The 20,439-nt window shown below is 39.7% G+C and overlaps 1 protein-coding gene across 1 annotated transcript in view; it reads left to right on the top strand.

Moving 5' to 3' along the window:
* The window catches only part of LOC134302822 (ephrin type-B receptor 1-B), a 266,238-nt gene that overhangs the window by 231,922 nt on the left and 13,877 nt on the right, over window positions 1-20,439 (top strand). Inside the window, exons 10-12 of the mRNA XM_062988035.1 lie at window positions 4,153-4,338; window positions 7,038-7,285; window positions 9,850-10,065. Of these exons, the coding sequence (XP_062844105.1) occupies window positions 4,153-4,338; window positions 7,038-7,285; window positions 9,850-10,065 (650 nt within the window). The remainder of the gene's footprint in view (window positions 1-4,152; window positions 4,339-7,037; window positions 7,286-9,849; window positions 10,066-20,439) is intronic.

The raw sequence follows: 20,439 nt of genomic DNA, 5'->3' as shown, positions 1-20,439 counted from the left end.
ATAATAATAATTAAATAAATAAATGAAATAATTAAATAAAAACAGCTATAATCATAATAATAATAATAATAATAAATGAAAATAAAATACAATGTTCAAATAAATAAATACATAAATAAAACAATGGATAATGGAAATCAAAATCCCCATCCTGTTGAGATCTGAATTCAAAATCCCACCAAAAATAAATAAATTCTGTAGGGCTCTGGCAGTGCTCCTTGTGTTTCTACTCACACGAAGGAGCTGATACCAGTCCTACTGCTGAGTAGGACCAGCTCTGAAGCATCTCCTTCATGCTCTCGAGACAGTGCTGGGAGACACTGCAAACCTTCTTGCAGTAGTACATATGGATGTGCTGTTTAGGAGGAGCTGGACTGCCTGTAAGGGGGTTGCCATATACATGCTCTCTGACATAAAGGAACCTAAATTAAAATGATTCTGAGGAAATTATCTCTAATAAAATAGAACAAAAGGAATTCTTGTAAAATATTGATTTGCCTGCTGGTCTAAGAGTGGTGCTTGGTAATTCAATGCACCTTAGCTCCATAAGGAATGACACTTTAATAGCTGGAAAAAAAAATAGTCTCATGGTGTACCTGCGAAAGCGAGGCGGAATATCCAATTTAAATACTGCTTATGAACTCCAACCATGGAATTAATAGTTCTAAATCGATTTAGGCTAATGCAGGATTCTCAGGTTCTGCTACGTGCTCTTTGCTAATGCTGGAGTTAAATGCAGAGAGATCTGTATTCATTTTTCTTTAATTTATTCATCTTGTCTGACCACTAAATTCTGGTAATGATGGTTTCTGAGGTTCTTGGGGAGCCTAATTTGAATGGTGGTGAATCTTCTGCCTGACATAAAGAGAGCTGTGTGCAACAAATACAACGACTGTCCTTAGATTTATTGAACTTTAATACATATAGAACATTCCTTATGGACTTAAGCCTACAAGTCACCACTAACAATATCCATTGGTAGTGGATGGTCCAGAGCTTATCCTGGAATTACAGGGCACACAGCGAAGCCATACCACCTCTGGTCATGTTTGGGGTTAAGGGTGGAAATCAGAGTATGCTGGTATGAGTGGATCAGACACAGCAGCGCTGCTGGAGTTTTTACATACTGTGTCCACTCTATTAGACACTCCTACCTAGTTGGTCCACCTTGTAGATGTAAAGTCAGAGACGATCGCTCATCTATTGCTGCTGTTTGAGTTGGTCATCTTCTAGACCTTCATCAGTGATTGGTGGACTATTCTCAGTCCAGCAGTGACAGTGAGGTATTTAAAAACTCCAGCAGTGCTGCTGTGTCTGATCCACTCATACCAGCACAACACACACTAACACACCACCACCATGACATTGTCACTGCTCTGTGGTGGCCCTGACCATTGAAGAACAGCATGAAAGGGGGTAACAAAGCATGCAGAGAAACAGATGGACTACAGTCAGTAATTGTAGAACTACAAAGTGCTTCTATATGGTAAGTGGAGCTGATAAAATGGTCAGCTGGTTATCCAGGACAACAGATGACTAGGTTCTGTCATTTTTTAACCTAAAAGAACAATAACTCCTGGCCTCGCGGTCAGCAAGATCTTGGTTTTGCATTGACCGTCATTGTTCATGTTGTTGGAATAACTGAAGCCATATCTAAGCCATGATGCCATGAAAGAGATGAATAACCCTGTGGGTTTCGAGATGGCGCTTTGATGTGTATCACATCACCTTCATTCTCATATCTAATGCTCAATGCTCTTTGATCTGTTAGACAAGTGACCCTAGATGTGATATTCCTCCTCTTGGCCTAGCGTAGATGGAATGTTTGAGAATATTACAACGACGTTGCACCATCACCAACTGATGTAAGGCTTTAAGCCCTATTGGTGTTGGACCTTTAAAAGATCAGTATTCATGAATTAACGGTTCATCATCCTTTATTAATTAATTTGCACTTTCTATTTTTAATTTCACTGTTTACTCTGCCTTTCCTTTTCTATTTATGGCCTTTTTAAAAACACAACACACACACACACGCCTGCTAATGTTTGCATGCCCAGCTGCAGCCATTTCAGGCGTAAAGAGCAGTTCGCTAGTGTGTTGGGTTTATCTGTTTGCCAGGTCCTGTGGGGCAGAGCTGCACAGGAAAATTGGATTTGACACTATCTAAAAGCAGAAAGAGAGAGAGAGAGAGCGTGGGAGGGAGAGAGTGAGACAGGGTGTGAGAGGAAAAGGAAGAGATACAGGATGAATCCGCAGTTAGAAGGAACAGTTACTTGATAGGAGAAGCAGTGTATATAATACACTAGTTCATAGACTTCCCAGTATAGAGGATGTGCATTTCTGAGCCACCTTTGTTTCTACACTCACTGTACATTTTATCAGCTCCACTTACCATATAGAAGCAATTTGTAGTTCTACAATTACTGACTGTAGTCAATCTATTGTTCTGCATGCTTTGTTAGCCCGCTTTCATGCTGTTATTCAGTGGTCAGGACTCTCCCAGGACCACTACAGAGTAGATGTTATTTAGGTGGTGGATCATTCTCAGCACTGCAGTGACAGTGTGTGTTGTGCTGGTATGAGTTAATAAGACACAGCAGTGCTGCTAGAGTTTTTAAACACCTCACTGTCCCTGCTGGACTGAGAATAGTCCACCAACCAAAAACATCCAGCCAACAGCGCCCCGTGGGCAGCGTCCTGTGACCACTGATGAAGGTCTAGAAGATGACCGACTCAAACTCAAACAGCAGCAATAGATGAGCGATCGTCTCTGACTTTACATCTATCTACAAGGTGGGCCAACTAGGTATGAGTATCTAATCTGGTTTGTAAAATCTCCAGCAGCGATGCTGTGTCTGATCCACTCAGATAACACACTAACACACCACCACCATGTCAGTGTCACTGCAGTGCTGAGAATGATCCACCACCCAAATAGTACCTACTCTGTAGTGGTCCTGATCATGAAAGGGGGGTAACAAAGCATGCAGAGAAACAGATGGACTACAGTCAGTAATTGTAGAACTACAAGTGCTTCTATATGGTAAGTGGAGCTGATAAAATGGACAGTGAGTGTAGAAACAAGGAGGTGGTTTTAATGTTATGGCTGATCAGTGTATATTTGAAACTGACTTTAATAAAAATACACAACAAGAGCATTTCTTCTATAAAAAAACTTATAAAAAAAAAATAAAATAATAATAATAATAATAATGAGACTAATTAAATAAGTATTTTTATTTATTATTTTATATGAAACTATTATTATTATTATTATTAATAATAATAATAATTTTATTTATTTTAATACAGAACCAAAATACAGTCTAATTGTACCTAAAACCAGGCCTAAAGACTTAATTAATAAGGGCAAAACACCTATTTATATACATATTTATATCTGTGCCTCTTAATCCCAGAGACCCTAATTAATAAAATTAATAACATAAATAAATGAATAATGTTTAATAAATACATTTTATTACATTTATTTATTTAAAAATATACATTATTTAATTTGTAATTTATTAATGTAATCATGTATTTATTTAAAAAAAAAATTGTTGTCTAATTGTACATAAAACCAATCTTAAGAGCTTAATACCAGAGACCTGATAAATAATAATAATAAATAAATAAATGTTTAATAAATAAATAATATTACACTTATTTATTTAAAAAAATAAATATATATTTTTTATTTATTTATTTAATCATTATTTTTTATTTTATTTTATTTATTGTATATTATTAATTATTATTATTACCATTATTATTAATATTATTATTATTATCAATTATTATTATTATTATTATTATTATTATCAATCATTATTATTATTATTATTGCTATTATTTTATATATATATATTTTTCTTTTTCTTTTTAACACAAAGTAACGCAGTGTAATTGTACGTAAAACCAGGCTTAATATATCAAGGGCAAAACACCTTCTTATATACATATTTATATCCGTGCCTCTTAATCCCAGAGACCCTGTGCACTGTACACTTAATGCTTTTCCTGATCCCACATGCTTGGCTTCTCTCAAATATTTAATACATTAATCATTTGCTAAGAATAAATATGACTAAGTCTTGACAAACTCTGGAACATCACGGTGATGTGTGAATTTCTGCATTGTTCTAGAACTTTCCTTAAGACCAGATCTGTCTAACTGCCACACCCCCATGGGCTGCCCAACCCTTCCGGGCTCACCAGGGATGAAGATCTACATTGACCCGTTTACCTACGAGGACCCCAATGAGGCTGTGCGGGAGTTCGCCAAGGAGATAGACGTCTCTACGGTCAAAATCGAGGAGGTGATCGGAGCAGGTAAGCTAGTCACTGTATCAGGTACAGCGTTGTTGTAAAATATAAAGCCAACAGTGTCATGTGATCAGAAAGTGTCTACAGGTAAGTGTTCCTTGTAAAGATGCTGCACCTGATACACTTATATAAAAAATACCATGTTACTGTCATTGGAATTCTGAGAATGGTCAACCATCTGGACTTGTCACGACCCTGGCAGGCAGGCCAGTCCAGTACCCGTACCCTCTTCTTCCACAGCCATGCCTTTGTAATGTGTGCAGCATGTGGTTTTGCATTGTCTTGATGACGTCTTGAAGGCAGCACATGTTGCTCTAAGATCTCAATGTACTTTTCTGCATTAATGCTGCCATCACAGAAGTGTAAATGACCTTTGCCAAGGGCACTGACACACCCACAGACCATGACACACCCTGGCTTTTGGACTTGTTCCTGATAACAGTCTGAGTGGTCCTTTTCGTCTTTGGTCCACATTTGACCACAATACATGTTTCCACTGTGTGATGGTCCATCCTAGATGACTCGGAGCCCAGAGAAGTCGACACCACTTCTGGACATGGTTAACATAAGGCTTCTTTTTTGCACAGTAAAGTTTTAAGTGGCATTTGTGCATGTAACTCTGTATTGTAGTGCTTGACAAAGGTTTGCTAAAGTAATCCCTCACCCATGTGGTTATATCAGCTATTGTTGAGTGGCGGTTCTTGATGCAGTGCCGTCTGAGGGATGGAAGGTCACGGGCGTCCAGCTTAAGCTTGCACCCTTGGCCTTCATGCACTAAATTCCTTGAATCGTTTAATGATATTATGCACTGTAGAGGGAGAAAATGCAAATCCCTTCCAAATCCGATCCTCTGATCATCTTTGCTCATCTAAGACTCAGCCTTTCTTGGATGCTGCTTTTGTACCAAACCATGTTTGGAATCACATCATTATGTAGTTTTTTCACCTCATCACTAGTCCTAAATTGCCCCCGTCCCAACTTTTTTTGGAATGTGTTGCAGGCCTGAAAAGCAGGATTTGCATTTTCCGTACTGTCCCAACTGTTTTCTGATTTGGAGTTGTAATTGAGTTTAAAAGTCGAATTGTTTGTAGACATAATTAGTGCCTCCGTAAGCCGTACAAGGTACTTGAGGGCATCATGACTCAGATTTGCCCTGAAAATGCCAGCACGATTATTAGCACCAGAATTGGTTCCCTCTCATTTAAATAAGAAATTACAAAGTAAAATATTATTCGTTCTGGGCCGTTTGGCTTCATCAATTACGTGAAATGTGACGAAAATGACTCCGCGCTAACGTTTCAGTCATGTTTGATCTCATCCCACACTTCATAAAGACGCACCAGACGCTCTCGAGAGACGGCTAATGCACAGACACTTAAAGCTGCAAATGCATGTAAAGTGCAAAAGGACTCAGAATCCTCCCACTTAGCTGTTTCATTTTTAAAAGTGTCTTTTATAAATAAGTGAGAAAGACTTACGGGTTTAGTTCATCTTTCTTTATGGACACATTTATGTATTGCATAGATATTGAAAGGTAGGTAACATCTATTAGTATGAAATTTTAAATTGCACCAAAGTACACCAACCAGGTATAACATTATGACCACTGACAGATGACGTGAATAACACTGATTATCTCCATCACGGCACCTGTTAGTAGGTGGGATATACTGTATATGCAGCAGCATGCAGGACTAATAAGCATCTCCTAAACTGCAGCTCTTGTGGGGTGTTCCCGGTCTGCAGTGCTCAGTATGTATCAAAAATGGTCCAGGGAAGGAACAGTGGTAAACCGGCGACAGGGTCATGGGCGGCCAAGACTCACTGATGCACGTGGGGGGCGAAGGCTGGTCCGTGTGGTCCGATCTAACAGACTAGCTACTGTAGCTCAGATTGCTGAAGAAGTTAATGCTGGTTCTGATAGAAAGGTGTCAGAATACACAGTGCATCACAGTTTGTTGAATATGGGGCTGCATAGCCGCAGACCAGTCAGGGAGCCCATGCTGACCCCTGTCCACCGCCGAAAGCGCCAACAATGGGAACGTGAGCATCGGAACTGGACCACGGAGCAATGGAAGAAGGTGTACCTGGGGAACACATGGCACCTGGATGCACTATGGGAAGAAGGCAAGCCGGTGGAGGCAACGTGATACCTTGGGTCCTGCCATCCACTTTGACACGTACCACCTACCTAAGCATTGTTGCAGACCATGTTCACCCTTTCGTGGAAACACGATTCCCTGATGGGTGTGGCCTCTTTCAGCAGGATAATGCGCCCTGCCACAGAGCAAACATGGTTCAGGAACGGTTTGAGGAGCACAACGACCAGTTTGAGGTGTTGACTCGGCCTCCAAATTCCCCAGATCTCAATCCAATCGTGCATCTGTGGGACGTGCTGGACAAACAAGTCCGATCCATGGAGGCCCCACCTCACAACTTACAGGAGTTAAAGGGTCTGCTGGTAACATCTTGGTGCGAGATACCACAGCACACCTTCAGGGGTCTAGTGAAATCCATGTCTCGACGGATCAGGGCTGTTTTGGCAGCAAAAGGGGGACCAACATGATATCAGGAAGGTGGCCATAATGTTATGCGTAATCGGTGTATGTAAATCTTGTACAGAAGGGTGGCAAACAGTAACATGTGATTCTAAGACCCCCCCCCCCCAGGTTAATGTATTTAATATTATGGCACTTTTCTTGTAGGTGAGTTTGGTGAGGTGTACAAAGGCCGTCTGAAGTTGCCAGGTAAACGGGAGATCTACGCCGCAATCAAGACCCTCAAGGCAGGCTACTCGGAGAAACAGAGGCGAGACTTCCTGTCCGAGGCATCGATAATGGGCCAGTTCGACCACCCTAACATTATCCGTTTAGAGGGCGTCGTCACCAAAAGCCGACCAGTCATGATAGTTACAGAGTTTATGGAGAATGGAGCACTGGACTCTTTTCTAAGGGTATGTTACTTAAATATATACATAAATGTCTGCTTTAAATATTTAAATGTTGCTTGATTTACACAGGATTATAGAAACAAAGTAGAAATATTTATATATTTTTAACTGCTTTGTCACAGTGCTATATTTCATTAAATGATCATGAGCTATTTTCTCTTACAGTACTGTGCTATATAACAAATAACCTTAGCGTACAAGTGTGGCCAATAAGTTATTCAGCACTTTTTGGAGTTTAGTATTTTAAAAGTTTTAAAGGTTTTATTGTAAGTGTGTAATAAAGCAGAATGATTGTATCATATAGTGTAATAGCAAACAGACAACTGGATTTTTTATTAATGATTGCTAAAAATTGGTTAATATGCCATATAAGGCCATGTTGATTTTTTATTTTTAATATTTAATTAATTAATAATAATAATAATAATAATAATAATAATGCACTGTTTAAGAAATTCAAAAAAAACAAATTTTTTCTCCTTCATAAAAAAAGTTTTTTTTTTTTAAACAGGCATAAAAGCATATACAGGCACTTTTATATATAGGCATAAAATAATAATAATAATAATAATAATAATAATAACAATAACAATAACAATAACAATAACAATAAGCTGTATTAAGCCATATCAGGCCATATTGATTTAGTTTTTTTTGTTATTTTTAAATGTTTAATTTATAACAACATTATTATTATTATTAATATTAATAATAATAATAACAATAATAATAATAATAATAATGCACACACATTTTACAAATCTTATATTAAATTTTTTATATATACATTTTATAAATTAAAAAAATATATATTTTATTTTATATCTAGACACACACACACACAAATAATAAGAATAAAGCTGTATTAAGCCATATTAGGCAATATTGATTTTTTATTTTTATTTTAAAATATTGAATTCATAACAATAAAAATAATAATAATAATAATTAATAGTAATAATTATAACAATAATAATAATAGCAATATTAATAATAATAAAAATAATATCAATAATAATAAAATAATAATAGCAATAATAATAATAATGAAAATAATAACAATAAAATTTTACAAATCTTATATTTTTTTATGAATTTAATTTGTTTTTTACTTTTTTTATTCTTTATTTTTATTTTTTTTACCTAGGCACAAAATAATATTAAAAAATACAAATAAATATAATTGGTTAGCCTAAAAAAAGTGAAGCGCGAAAAACCAACTAAATTGGTTTTGCATGGACTATGAAAACTAGTTTATGGCCTAATTGTATTAATCCATGTGAAAATCCATGAACGATTAGTTGCTCATAAATGACACTACATCTCATTCAATTCAATTTCACAATTACGATTGTATTTTCCCTCGACAGAGAGCGATATTTAAATATATTTAGCACGCTTCTGTAACACTACCCTGTCATCCATCTCTCTTTATCCGGATAGCATGATTCATCCCTCTGTGATCGTCACAGTCGAGCTTGAAGTCTCTAACAGGCTTCCGAGGTTTATGAGCTTATTTAAGTGTTGAGGGATCCACCGCTTAATCAATGTTCAAGCCGGTTCTTCTTCAACCCTATGGATCGGTTCTCTCTCTCCTCTTTGATCCTCTGAAACTCTTTGAAGTCGGCTTTTGCAAGCCACCTCGTCAGAGGAACGTTGCTATTAATTCCTGCTGTTGTGGTGGGTTCAAAGTCTTTTCTTTTTTGTTTCTTCTCTGAGCTTAGATGCACATATGCTGAGGTGTTGGAAGCTGAGTTTTGCCTTTTTACATTCATAATTACCATTAAATACATCAGTTCTTAGTTACATATACGTACATGGATCAACCATAACATTAAAACCACCTCCTTGTTTCTACACACACTGTCCATTTTATCAGCACTTTGTAGCTCTACAATTACTAACTGTAGTCCATCTGCTCCTCTGCATGCTTTGTTATCCCCCTTTCATGCTGTTCTTTAAGGGTCAGGACTTTCCCAGGACCACCACAGAGCAGGTATTATTTGGGTGGTGGGTCATTCTCAGCACTGCACTGACACTGACATGGTGGTGGTGTGTTAGTGTGTGTTGTGCTGGTATGAGTGGATAAGACACAGCAGCGCTGCTGGACTTTTTAAACGCCTCACTGTCCCTGCTGGACTGAGAATAGTCCACCAACCAATAGATGAGCGATGTGATCGTCTCTGACTTTACATCTACAAGGTGGACCAACTAGGTAGGAGCGTCTCATAGAGTGGACAGTGAGTGGACACTATCGGTCCTGACCACTGAAGAACAGCATGAAAGGGGTCTAACAAAGCATGCAGAGAAACAGATAGACTACAGTCAGTAATTGTAGAACTACAAAGTGCTCCTATATGGTAAGTGGAGCTGATAAACCGGACAGTAGCAGGGCGCATTGTTTTTGTGTTCCCCAGGTAAGCGACACACACGCACTAACAGGTGCCGTGATTAAGAGATAATCAGTGTTATTCACTTCACCTGTCAGTGGTCATAATGTTATGCCTGGTCGGTGTATTGATATCAGTATATCAGGAATCAGAATCTAATCCGCTTTGCCTCAACAGCAAAATGACGGGCAGTTTACGGTCATCCAGCTGGTGGGAATGATGCGGGGCATCGCAGCTGGCATGAAGTATCTGTCCGAGATGAACTACGTTCACCGGGACCTGGCTGCTCGCAACATCCTGGTCAACAGCAACCTGGTGTGTAAAGTCTCTGATTTCGGACTGTCGCGCTACCTGCAGGAGGACACATCCGACCCCACGTATACCAGCTCGCTGGTAAGGCCACACCTAACATGGTCCGACTGCATGAGGTACACAATATACAACTTCTGTTCTGGTCGAATTAGCTAATTTAAGGAATATATACTGTAAGTACCTGATGCCATGCAGGGCGGGATCAAAAAGCCAAACATTTGGCCAATTAATGTATATGCAAAAACTCCCTCTGCAGCAGTAACACCAACACTCTACATTTACTTTGACTTTTATTTGATTGCAGACGGGATGAACCTGAGGTATTTCGTGTATTATCTGCTCGACTTCATTTCATTTGTTAATATACCTTCATTCCAGCATTTCAGGCCTGCGATACAGTCCAAAAAAAGTTGGGTCAGGGTCAATTCAGGGCTAGTAATGAGGTGAAAAAGCTAAATAATCATGTGTCGATGAGTCTTTGATGAGCAAGATGATCAGAGGATCTCCAGTCTGTCATCAGATGTGTGAGAAAATGATTGAAATGTTTAAAAACAATGAACCTCAAAGAAAGATTGGAAGAAATTTGCATATTCTCCCTCTACAGTGCATAATATCATAAAACGATTCAAGGAATCAGGAGAAATTTCAGTGCGTAAAGGCCAAGAACGCAAGCTTAAGCTGAACGCCCGTGATCTTCGATCCGTCAGACGGCACTGCATCAAGAACCGCCGCTCAACAATAGCTGATATGACCACATGGGCGAGGGATTACTTTATCAAACCTTTGTCAAGCTCTAAAATACAGAGTTACATGCACAAATGCCAAAAAAAAGCCTTATGTTAACCATTTCCAGAAGTGGCGTCGACTTCTCTGGGCTCTGAGGCATCTAGGATGGACCATCACACTGTAGAAACGTGTATTTTGGTCAGACGAATCAACATTCCAGGTCCACCATCCAGACTGTTATCAGGAACAAGTCCAAAAGCCAGGGTGTCATGGTATGTGGGTGTGTCAGTGCCCTTGGCAAAGGTCATTTACACTTCTGTGATGGTACATTAACATCTTAGAGCTTAGATCTTCAACAAGACGATGCAAAGCCACATGCTGCACACATTACAAAGGCATGGCTGCGGATGAAGAGGGTACGGATACTGGACTGGACTGCCTGCAGTCCTGACCGGTCCCCAATACAGAAGGTGTGAAGAATTTTGAAACGAAAAATGCGACCCCGAACTGTTGCAATCTCCTGGTGGAAAGGAAAGTCATGAGTATGCTTAACAATAGGCTAGGGCTCCAAGGGTTAAGCAGTAATTATAACCATATACAGCCGAACGCCAAGTGCAATTTCTCTACTTCCATCAAGACCGCCTCTATCGGGAGTTAGCGGAGACGGAATAGATTTGAAATTCTAATTGTAATTATGTGACTTCAGTGAAATACATTGCTTTGTTGTACTTCATTTTCTTCTATAGGAGCTTATTTGCAGTGGCAGGTCGAGGGAATTACTAAAGCCTGTGGGTTTATTACTTCTGATCCGCTATAATAAGCAACACCTGCAAAAAAGAGCAAAAAAGCAACAGCTGCAAAGCAGGTCTTTTGAATTCTCGCAACTGTCTGTCTTATTTACATCGTAAACAATTCATTCTTTCTGTCTGTACGCTCAAGAGAACATGACAAGAGGAGAAAAAGATCAAGTTCGGCACACTTTCTACGTCTGACTTTGATAGATGCCTCTGGAGATCTGAACACGAGTTGTTACAACGTTAGAAACGTTAACAATGAGGATAATTGTGTTTTGCATTCATTATATCAACTGTATCCGAATCATGACACTCTAGTTCTCTGTTCTATGTCTTTATTCCCCAATTAAGAAAAAAAAAAGAAAATTATATATATATATATAGGGTGACCATTAGGGATGTAACGATACACTCTACCCACGATTAGAGCTGGGCGGTTCCTGAATCACCCGGGTTAATGATTCAATCTTCGTACTGAATCAGAATTCACGAGTCCGAGGGCTCAGTTAACCCAGATCCTATGAGTCCTCTGATTGGCTGCTGTTTAAATATTATATATATATATATATATATATATATATATATATATATATATATGGACAGTGGTTATATATATGAATAAGCAGTATGCAATATATACACACACATATACTGTATATATATATATATATATATATATATATATATATATATACAGTGTATCACAAAAGTGAGTACACCCCTCACATTTCTGCAGATATTTAAGTATATCTTTTCATGGGACAACACTGACAAAATGACACTTTGACACAATGAAAAGTAGTCTGTGTGCAGCTTATATAACAGTGTAAATTTATTCTTCCCTCAAAATAACTCAATATACAGCCATTAATGTCTAAACCACCGGCAACAAAAGTGAGTACACCCCTAAGAGACTACACCCCTAAATGTCCAAATTGAGCACTGCTTGTCATTTTCCCTCCAAAATGTCATGTGATTTGTTAGTGTTACTAGGTCTCAGGTGTGCATAGGGAGCAGGTGTGTTCAATTTAGTAGTACAGCTCTCACACTCTCTCATACTGGTCACTGAAAGTTCCAACATGGCACCTCATGGCAAAGAACTCTCTGAGGATCTTAAAAGACGAATTGTTGCGCTACATGAAGATGGCCAAGGCTACAAGAAGATTGCCAACACCCTGAAACTGAGCTGCAGCACAGTGGCCAAGATCATCCAGCGTTTTAAAAGAGCAGGGTCCACTCAGAACAGACCTCGCGTTGGTCGTCCAAAGAAGCTGAGTGCACGTGCTCAGCGTCACATCCAACTGCTGTCTTTGAAAGATAGGCGCAGGAGTGCTGTCAGCATTGCTGCAGAGATTGAAAAGGTGGGGGGTCAGCCTGTCAGTGCTCAGACCATACGCCGCACACTACATCAAATTGGTCTGCATGGCTGTCACCCCAGAAGGAAGCTTCTTCTGAAGTCTCTACACAAGAAAGCCCGCAAACAGTTTGCTGAAGACATGTCAACAAAGGACATGGATTACTGGAACCATGTCCTATGGTCTGATGAGACCAAGATTAATTTGTTTGGTTCAGATGGTCTCAAGCATGTGTGGCAGCAATCAGGTGAGGAGTACAAAGATAAGTGTGTCATGCCTACAGTCAAGCATGGTGGTGGGAATGCCATGGTCTGGGGCTGCATGAGTGCAGCAGGTGTTGGGGAGTTACATTTCATTGAGGGACACATGAACTCCAATATGTACTGTGAAATACTGAAGCAGAGCATGATCCCCTCCCTCCGGAAACTGGGTCGCAGGGCAGTGTTCCAGCATGATAATGACCCCAAACACACCTCTAAGACGACCACTGCTTTATTGAAGAGGCTGAGGGTAAAGGTGATGGACTGGCCAAGCATGTCTCCAGACCTAAACCCAATAGAACATCTTTGGGGCATCCTCAAGCGGAAGGTGGAGGAGCGCAAAGTCTCGAATATCCGCCAGCTCCGTGATGTCGTCATGGAGGAGTGGAAAAGCATTCCAGTGGCAACCTGTGAAGCTCTGGTAAACTCCATGCCCAGGAGAGTTAAGGCAGTTCTGGGAAATAATGGTGGCCACACAAAATATTGACACTTCAGGAACTTTTACTAAGGGGTGTACTCACTTTTGTTGCCGGTGGTTTAGACATTAATGGCTGTATATTGAGTTATTTTGAGGGAAGAATAAATTTACACTGTTATATAAGCTGCACACAGACTACTTTTCATTGTGTCAAAGTGTCATTTTGTCAGTGTTGTCCTATGAAAAGATATACTTAAATATCTGCAGAAATGTGAGGGGTGTACTCACTTTTGTGATACACTGTATATATATACAGTGTATCACAAAAGTGAGTACACCTCTCACATTTCTGCAAATATTTTATTATATCTTTTCATGGGACAACACTATAGACATGAAACTTGGATATAACTTAGAATAGTCAGTGTACAGCTTGTATAGCAGTGTAGATTTACTGTCTTCTGAAAATAACTCAACACACAGCCATTAATGTCTAAATAGCTGGCAACATAAGTGAGTACACCCCACAGTGAACATGTCCAAATTGTGCCCAAATGTGTCGTTGTCCCTCCCTGGTGTCATGTGTCAAGGTCCCAGGTGTAAATGGGGAGCAGGGCTGTTAAATTTGGTGTTTTGGGTACAATTCTCTCATACTGGCCACTGGATATTCAACATGGCACCTCATGGCAAAGAACTCTCTGAGGATGTGAGAAATAGAATTGTTGCTCTCCACAAAGATGGCCTGGGCTATAAGAAGATTGCTAACACCCTGAAACTGAGCTACAGCATGGTGGCCAAGGTCATACAGCGGTTTTCCAGGACAGGTTCCACTCGGAACAGGCTTCGCCAGGGTCGACCAAAGAAGTTGAGTCCACGTGTTCGGCGTCATATCCAGAGGTTGGCTTTAAAAAATAGACACATGAGTGCTGCCAGCATTGCTGCAGAGGTTGAAGACGTGGGAGGTCAGCCTGTCAGTGCTCAGACCATACGCCGCACACTGCATCAACTCGGTCTGCATGGTCGTCATCCCAGAAGGAAGCTGACGCACAAGAAAGCCAGCAAACAGTTTGCTGAAGACAAGCAGTCCAAGAACATGGATTACTGGAATGCCCTGTGGTCTGACGAGACCAAGATAAACTTGTTAGGCTCAGATGGTGTCCAGCATGTGTGGCGGCGCCCTGGTGAGAAGTACCAAGACAACTGTATCTTGCCTACAGTCAAGCATGGTGGTGGTAGCATCATGGTCTTGGGCTGCATGAGTGTTGCTGGCACTGGGGAGCTGCAGTTCATTGAGGGAAACATGAATTCCAACATGTACTGTGACATTCTGAAACAGAGCATGATCCCCTCCCTTCGAAAACTGGGCCTCATGGCAGTTTTCCAACAGGATAACGACCCCAAACACAACCTCCAAGATGACAACTGCCTTGCTGAGGAAGCTGAAGGTAAAGGTGATGGACTAAACCCAATTGAGCACCTGTGGCGCATCCTCAAGTGGAAGGTGGAGGAGTTTAAGGTGTCTAACATCCACCAGCTCCGTGATGTCATCACGGAGGAGTGGAAGAGGATTCCAGTAGCAACCTGTGCAGCTCTGGTGAATTCCATGCCCAGGAGGGTTAAGGCAGTGATAATAATGGTGGTCACACAAAATATTGACACTTTAGGCTCAATTTGGACATGTTCACTGTGGGGTGTACTCACTTATGTTGCCAGCTATTTAGACATTAATGGCTGTGTGTTGAGTTATTTTCAGAAGACCGTAAATCTACACTGCTATACAAGCTGTACACTGACTACTCTTAGTTATATCCAAGTTTCATGTCTATAGTGTTGTCCCATGAAAAGATATAATGAAATATTTGCAGAAATGTGAGGGGTGTACTCACTTTCGTGATACACTGTATATATATATACATATACATATACAGGGGTTAGACAAAATAACTGAAACACCTGGTTTTAGACCACAATAATTTATTAGTATGGTGTAGGGCCTCCTTTTGCGGCCAATACAGCGTCAATTCGTCTTGGAAATGACATATACAAGTCCTGCACAGTGGTCAGAGGGATTTTAAGCCATTCTTCTTGCAGGATAGTGGCCAGGTCACTACGTGATGCTGGTGGAGGAAAACGTTTCCTGACTCGCTTCTCCAAAACACCCCAAGGTGGCTCAATAATATTTAGATCTGGTGACTGTGCAGGCCATGGGAGATGTTCAACTTCACTTTCATGTTCATCAAACCAATCTTTCACCAGTCTTGCTGTGTGTATTGGTGCATTGTCATCCTGATACACGGCACCGCCATTGGATGCACATGGTCCTCCAGAATGGTTCGGTAGTCCTTGGCAGTGACGCGCCCATCTAGCACAAGTATTGGGCCAAGGGAATGCCATGATATGGCAGCCCAAACCATCACTGATCCACCCCCATGCTTCACTCTGGGCATGCAACAGTCTGGGTGGTACGCTTCTTTGGGGCTTCTCCACACCGTAACTCTCCCGGATGTGGGGAAAACAGTAAAGGTGGACTCATCAGAGAACAATACATGTTTCACATTGTCCACAGCCCAAGATTTGCGCTCCTTGCACCATTGAAACCGACGTTTGGCATTGGCACGAGTGACCAAAGGTTTGGCTATAGCAGCCCGGCCGTGTATATTGACCCTGTGGAGCTCCCGACGGACAGTTCTGGTGGAAACAGGAGAGTTGAGGTGCACATTTAATTCTGCCGTGATTTGGGCAGCCGTGGTTTTATGTTTTTTGGATACAATCCGGGTTAGCACCCGAACATCCCTTTCAGACAGCTTCCTCTTGCGTCCACAGTTAATCCTGTTGGATGTGGTTTGTCCTTCTTGGTGGTATGCTGACATTACCCTGGATACCGTGGCTCTTGATACATCACAAAGACTTGCTGTCTTGGTCACAGATGCGCCAGCAAGACGTGCACCAACAATTTGTCCTCTTTTGAACTCTGGTATGTCACCCATAATCTTGTGTGCATTGCAATATTTTGAGCAAAACTGTGCTCTTACCCTGCTAATTGAACCTTCACACTCTGCTCTTACTGGTGCAATGTGCAATTAATGAAGATTGGCCACCAGACTGGTCCAATTTAGCCATGAAACCTCCCACACTAAAATGACAGGTGTTTCAGTTATTTTGTCCAACCCCTGTATATATATACAGAATAGTGAACACTGATAAATATGGAATAAAAATGATATATATGGAATGAAAACTGATATATATATATATATATATATATATATATATATATATATATATATATATATATATATATATATATATATAGACACAGTGAGGTTATACACACACACACATTGCGTACTGCTTATTCATACTGTATAACCACACTGTCCCTATATATACTGCATACTGCTTATTCTTACATATAACCACACTGTCCCTATATACACTGCATAGTGCTTACTCCATAATAATAATATTAAAAATAACAATATCAGTAGTTGTGGTATAAATTAGCAAAACAACAACAAAATATAGTTATATTATTATTAAAATGCAAATGCTTACTGGCTACTTTAGGACTGTACCACTTAAGGAGCATCACAGTCCTTTCCTCATGGTAATGTATTGACTGTTTGTTTTGGTGCCACTGTGGCTGCCTGACTGGATCAAGTTAACATGATAATTTGTTGTTGACCATCTCGCGTAAACCCTTGACCCATTAATATACCCATCTGATTGGTAGGTGAGTCCAAACACCCTCCCCCCCTCCTTGTCTCTATACCCCATGAGCAAGATTCCACTTAGAAAAAAGTGTCAACAAAGTGATATTTGGATACATTTTCATGCAGTAAATCAGATGTAGGTACAAACTACGCAAAACAATGCTGCACATTTTCCTCACTGTGAATTTTAAACAAATCCCACATTATATAAATAAATAAAGAGTAGAGGAGTACCCTCACATAAATAAATTTGACTGGAAAATCCCATACAACTCTGTGCAGTGACGTCCACCAGACGAAGTGAACAGCGCCAGTGCCCTCTGCTGTTTAAAATTAATATCAATTCATTTTATATGAATTACCGATTCGAATCGTGGCACATGTGCACCAATTTTTAACTGCTTTGTGGTGCATCGTTACATCCCTAGTGACCATACGTCTTCTTTTTCCTGGACATGTCCTCTTTTTTGGACCTTAAAAATGCATCGTCAGGATTTCTAAATCATAAAATATGTCCAGGATTGCACACTATTCTTTGTGACTATTCTTTATGACGAGGCATAACATTATGACCACTGACAGGTGAAGTAGGTGGGATATATTAGACAGCAAGTGAACATTTTATCCTCAAAGATGATGTGTAATAAATAAATAATAATAATAATTATACACAGTCACAAAAATGTGTAGTAGGTCCACCTCCATCAGCGTGAGTTTACTTCACAAAATGATATTAAAATTTGAATAATATTTTACATTCGTTACATTGTTCTTCATTCTTGTTCGCTCCGTCCTGAAATCAACCTCATGACCTTTCAAAAATGTGCAAGGGACCAAAGGTGAGAGGTGTCTGCAGGACCCGTTAATGAATTCATCACCTCTGGCACCACTGCTCTTCTGTAAGCCAAACACCGTGGCTCGGAATCAATCAGCCAATCAGCAAAGGCTAACTCTTTGCTGACAGTGCCACATTAAGTGCAGCACTGACCCCCATACTTTCATACCCCCATCAAAATCAACACTTTCTCTCCTTTTTTTACCCAGTAATTCAATATAACCAGCCAATTAGACTCCTCGCGACCCAGCACTAAGCCAGGAGGAACTAATTGTATTTCATTAACCTGCCGCCCCCCTCTTCCCAGTTCATATGGAGCTTTAGGAGATTTGTGATGTTATCTTTTCTTATCCTCTATACGTTTACTCCCATATGGTTGGGCTGCTTTATATTCAGTGGGGTTCTATACTGTAGCTCTGTGGAATGCTAAACATAAAACTGATCTCATTGTCCTTCAAACATCCATCTATTCTTCAGCGCTCTGTCCATTATCCATTCATTTGTCCATTCATCCATCCATGTCCGTTTATTGATCCATTCAACCGTCCATTTGTTTATCCATCCATACATTTTTCCATTCATGTATTTATCTGTCCAGCAATCTATCCGTTCATTATCCATCTATCTACACATTTAACCTTTAATCTATTTAATCTTACCTATTCTGTCATCCAGTTAACAATCTAGCCTTACATTGGAATGGATCCAGCCACACATCCATTCTTAATTTATCCAACCATTCATCGTTTTCTGTCCATTTTTCTGTTTTTCATTCATTTATTTTTCCATCCATCTGTCCATCCATCCATCCATCCATCCATCAAACAATTTATCCATTCATTATTCATCTATCTATACATTCAACCTTTTATATAACTTACTTTTAGTTATTCTTTTATCCATTAAACAACCTATATTTACATTTATTTAGCAATTCTACCATCCTTGGATCTAGTCATCTATGTACCTATCTATTCATCTATTAATATAACCAAGAAGCCACCCATCCATCTCTAATTCCATCCATCTGTACGTCCATCCATTCATTTATCTGTACGTCCATCCATTCATTTATCTGTTTATCCATCCATCCATCCATTCATTTTTTTCACTCGTTTATTTCTTTGTCCATCCATCCATCCACCCACCCATCCATCCGCCCATCCATCCATCCATCCATCCATCCATCCATTCACCCATTTACCCATTCGTCCATCCATCCAACCAATCCATTCACCCAAATGTTCATCCATCTAACCATCCATCCATCCAACCAATCCATTCACCCACCCGTCCATCCATTAACCCATCCGTCCATCCGTCCATCTGTCCATCCATCCATCCATCCATAAAATCCATTCACCCACCTACCCACATTGAACCTTTAATCTATTCACTTTAAGCTATTCTTTCATCCATTTAACAATCTAACTTTACATTCATCTATTAGTTCACCCATCCTGAGTATTGTCTATACACCTGTGCATCTATCTATTCATCCATTAATATAACCATCCAGCCACCCATTTATACTTCATCTACCAATCATTTATCCAACCAATCCGTCTGTCCAGCAATCTGTTAATTCATTATCTATCTATACATTCAAACTTTAATCTATTCACTCTTACCTATTCTTTTATCCATCTAACAATCCATATTTACATTCATCTAGCAATTCTACCGTCCTTGGATCTATCCATCTATGTACCTATCTATTCATCCATTAATATAATCTAACAGACACCCATCCAGCCACCCATCTATCCTTAATTTATCCAACCATTTATCCACTTCTGTCCATATTTTTTTCATTCTTTTCTCCATCTGTATGTCCGTTCGACTGTCTATCCATCCATCCAGCCATCCAATTCAATCACCCACCCACTCAACCAATCAACCATCATCCATCCATCCATGCATGTGTCTATTTGTTCAACAATCTATCTATTTGTTATTCATCTATCTATAAATTCACCCTTTAATCTATTCACTCTTACCTATTATTTCATCCATCTAACAATCTATCTTTACATTCATCTATCAGTGATACATAGATCTGTCCATATATGTATAATTTTCTCATTCATTAATTTCTCCATCCATCCGTCCATTCATCCATCCATCCATCAAATCCATCCACCCACCTACACCTACATTGAACCTTTAATCTATTCACTCTTACCTATTCTTTCATTCATTTAACACTCTATATTTACATTCATCTATTAGTTCACCCATCCTGAGTATTGTCTATCCATCTGAGCATCTATCTATTCATCCATTAATTATAACCATCCAGCCACCAATTTGTACTTCATCTTTCCAACCATTTATCCATTTTTGTCCATAAT

The sequence above is a fragment of the Trichomycterus rosablanca genome, chromosome 25 (genome assembly GCF_030014385.1).
Source record: "Trichomycterus rosablanca isolate fTriRos1 chromosome 25, fTriRos1.hap1, whole genome shotgun sequence".
NCBI classification, from domain to species: domain Eukaryota; kingdom Metazoa; phylum Chordata; class Actinopteri; order Siluriformes; family Trichomycteridae; genus Trichomycterus; species Trichomycterus rosablanca.
The sequence above is the reverse complement of the archived record's forward strand: the minus strand, read 5'-3'. Positions and strand labels throughout refer to the sequence as shown.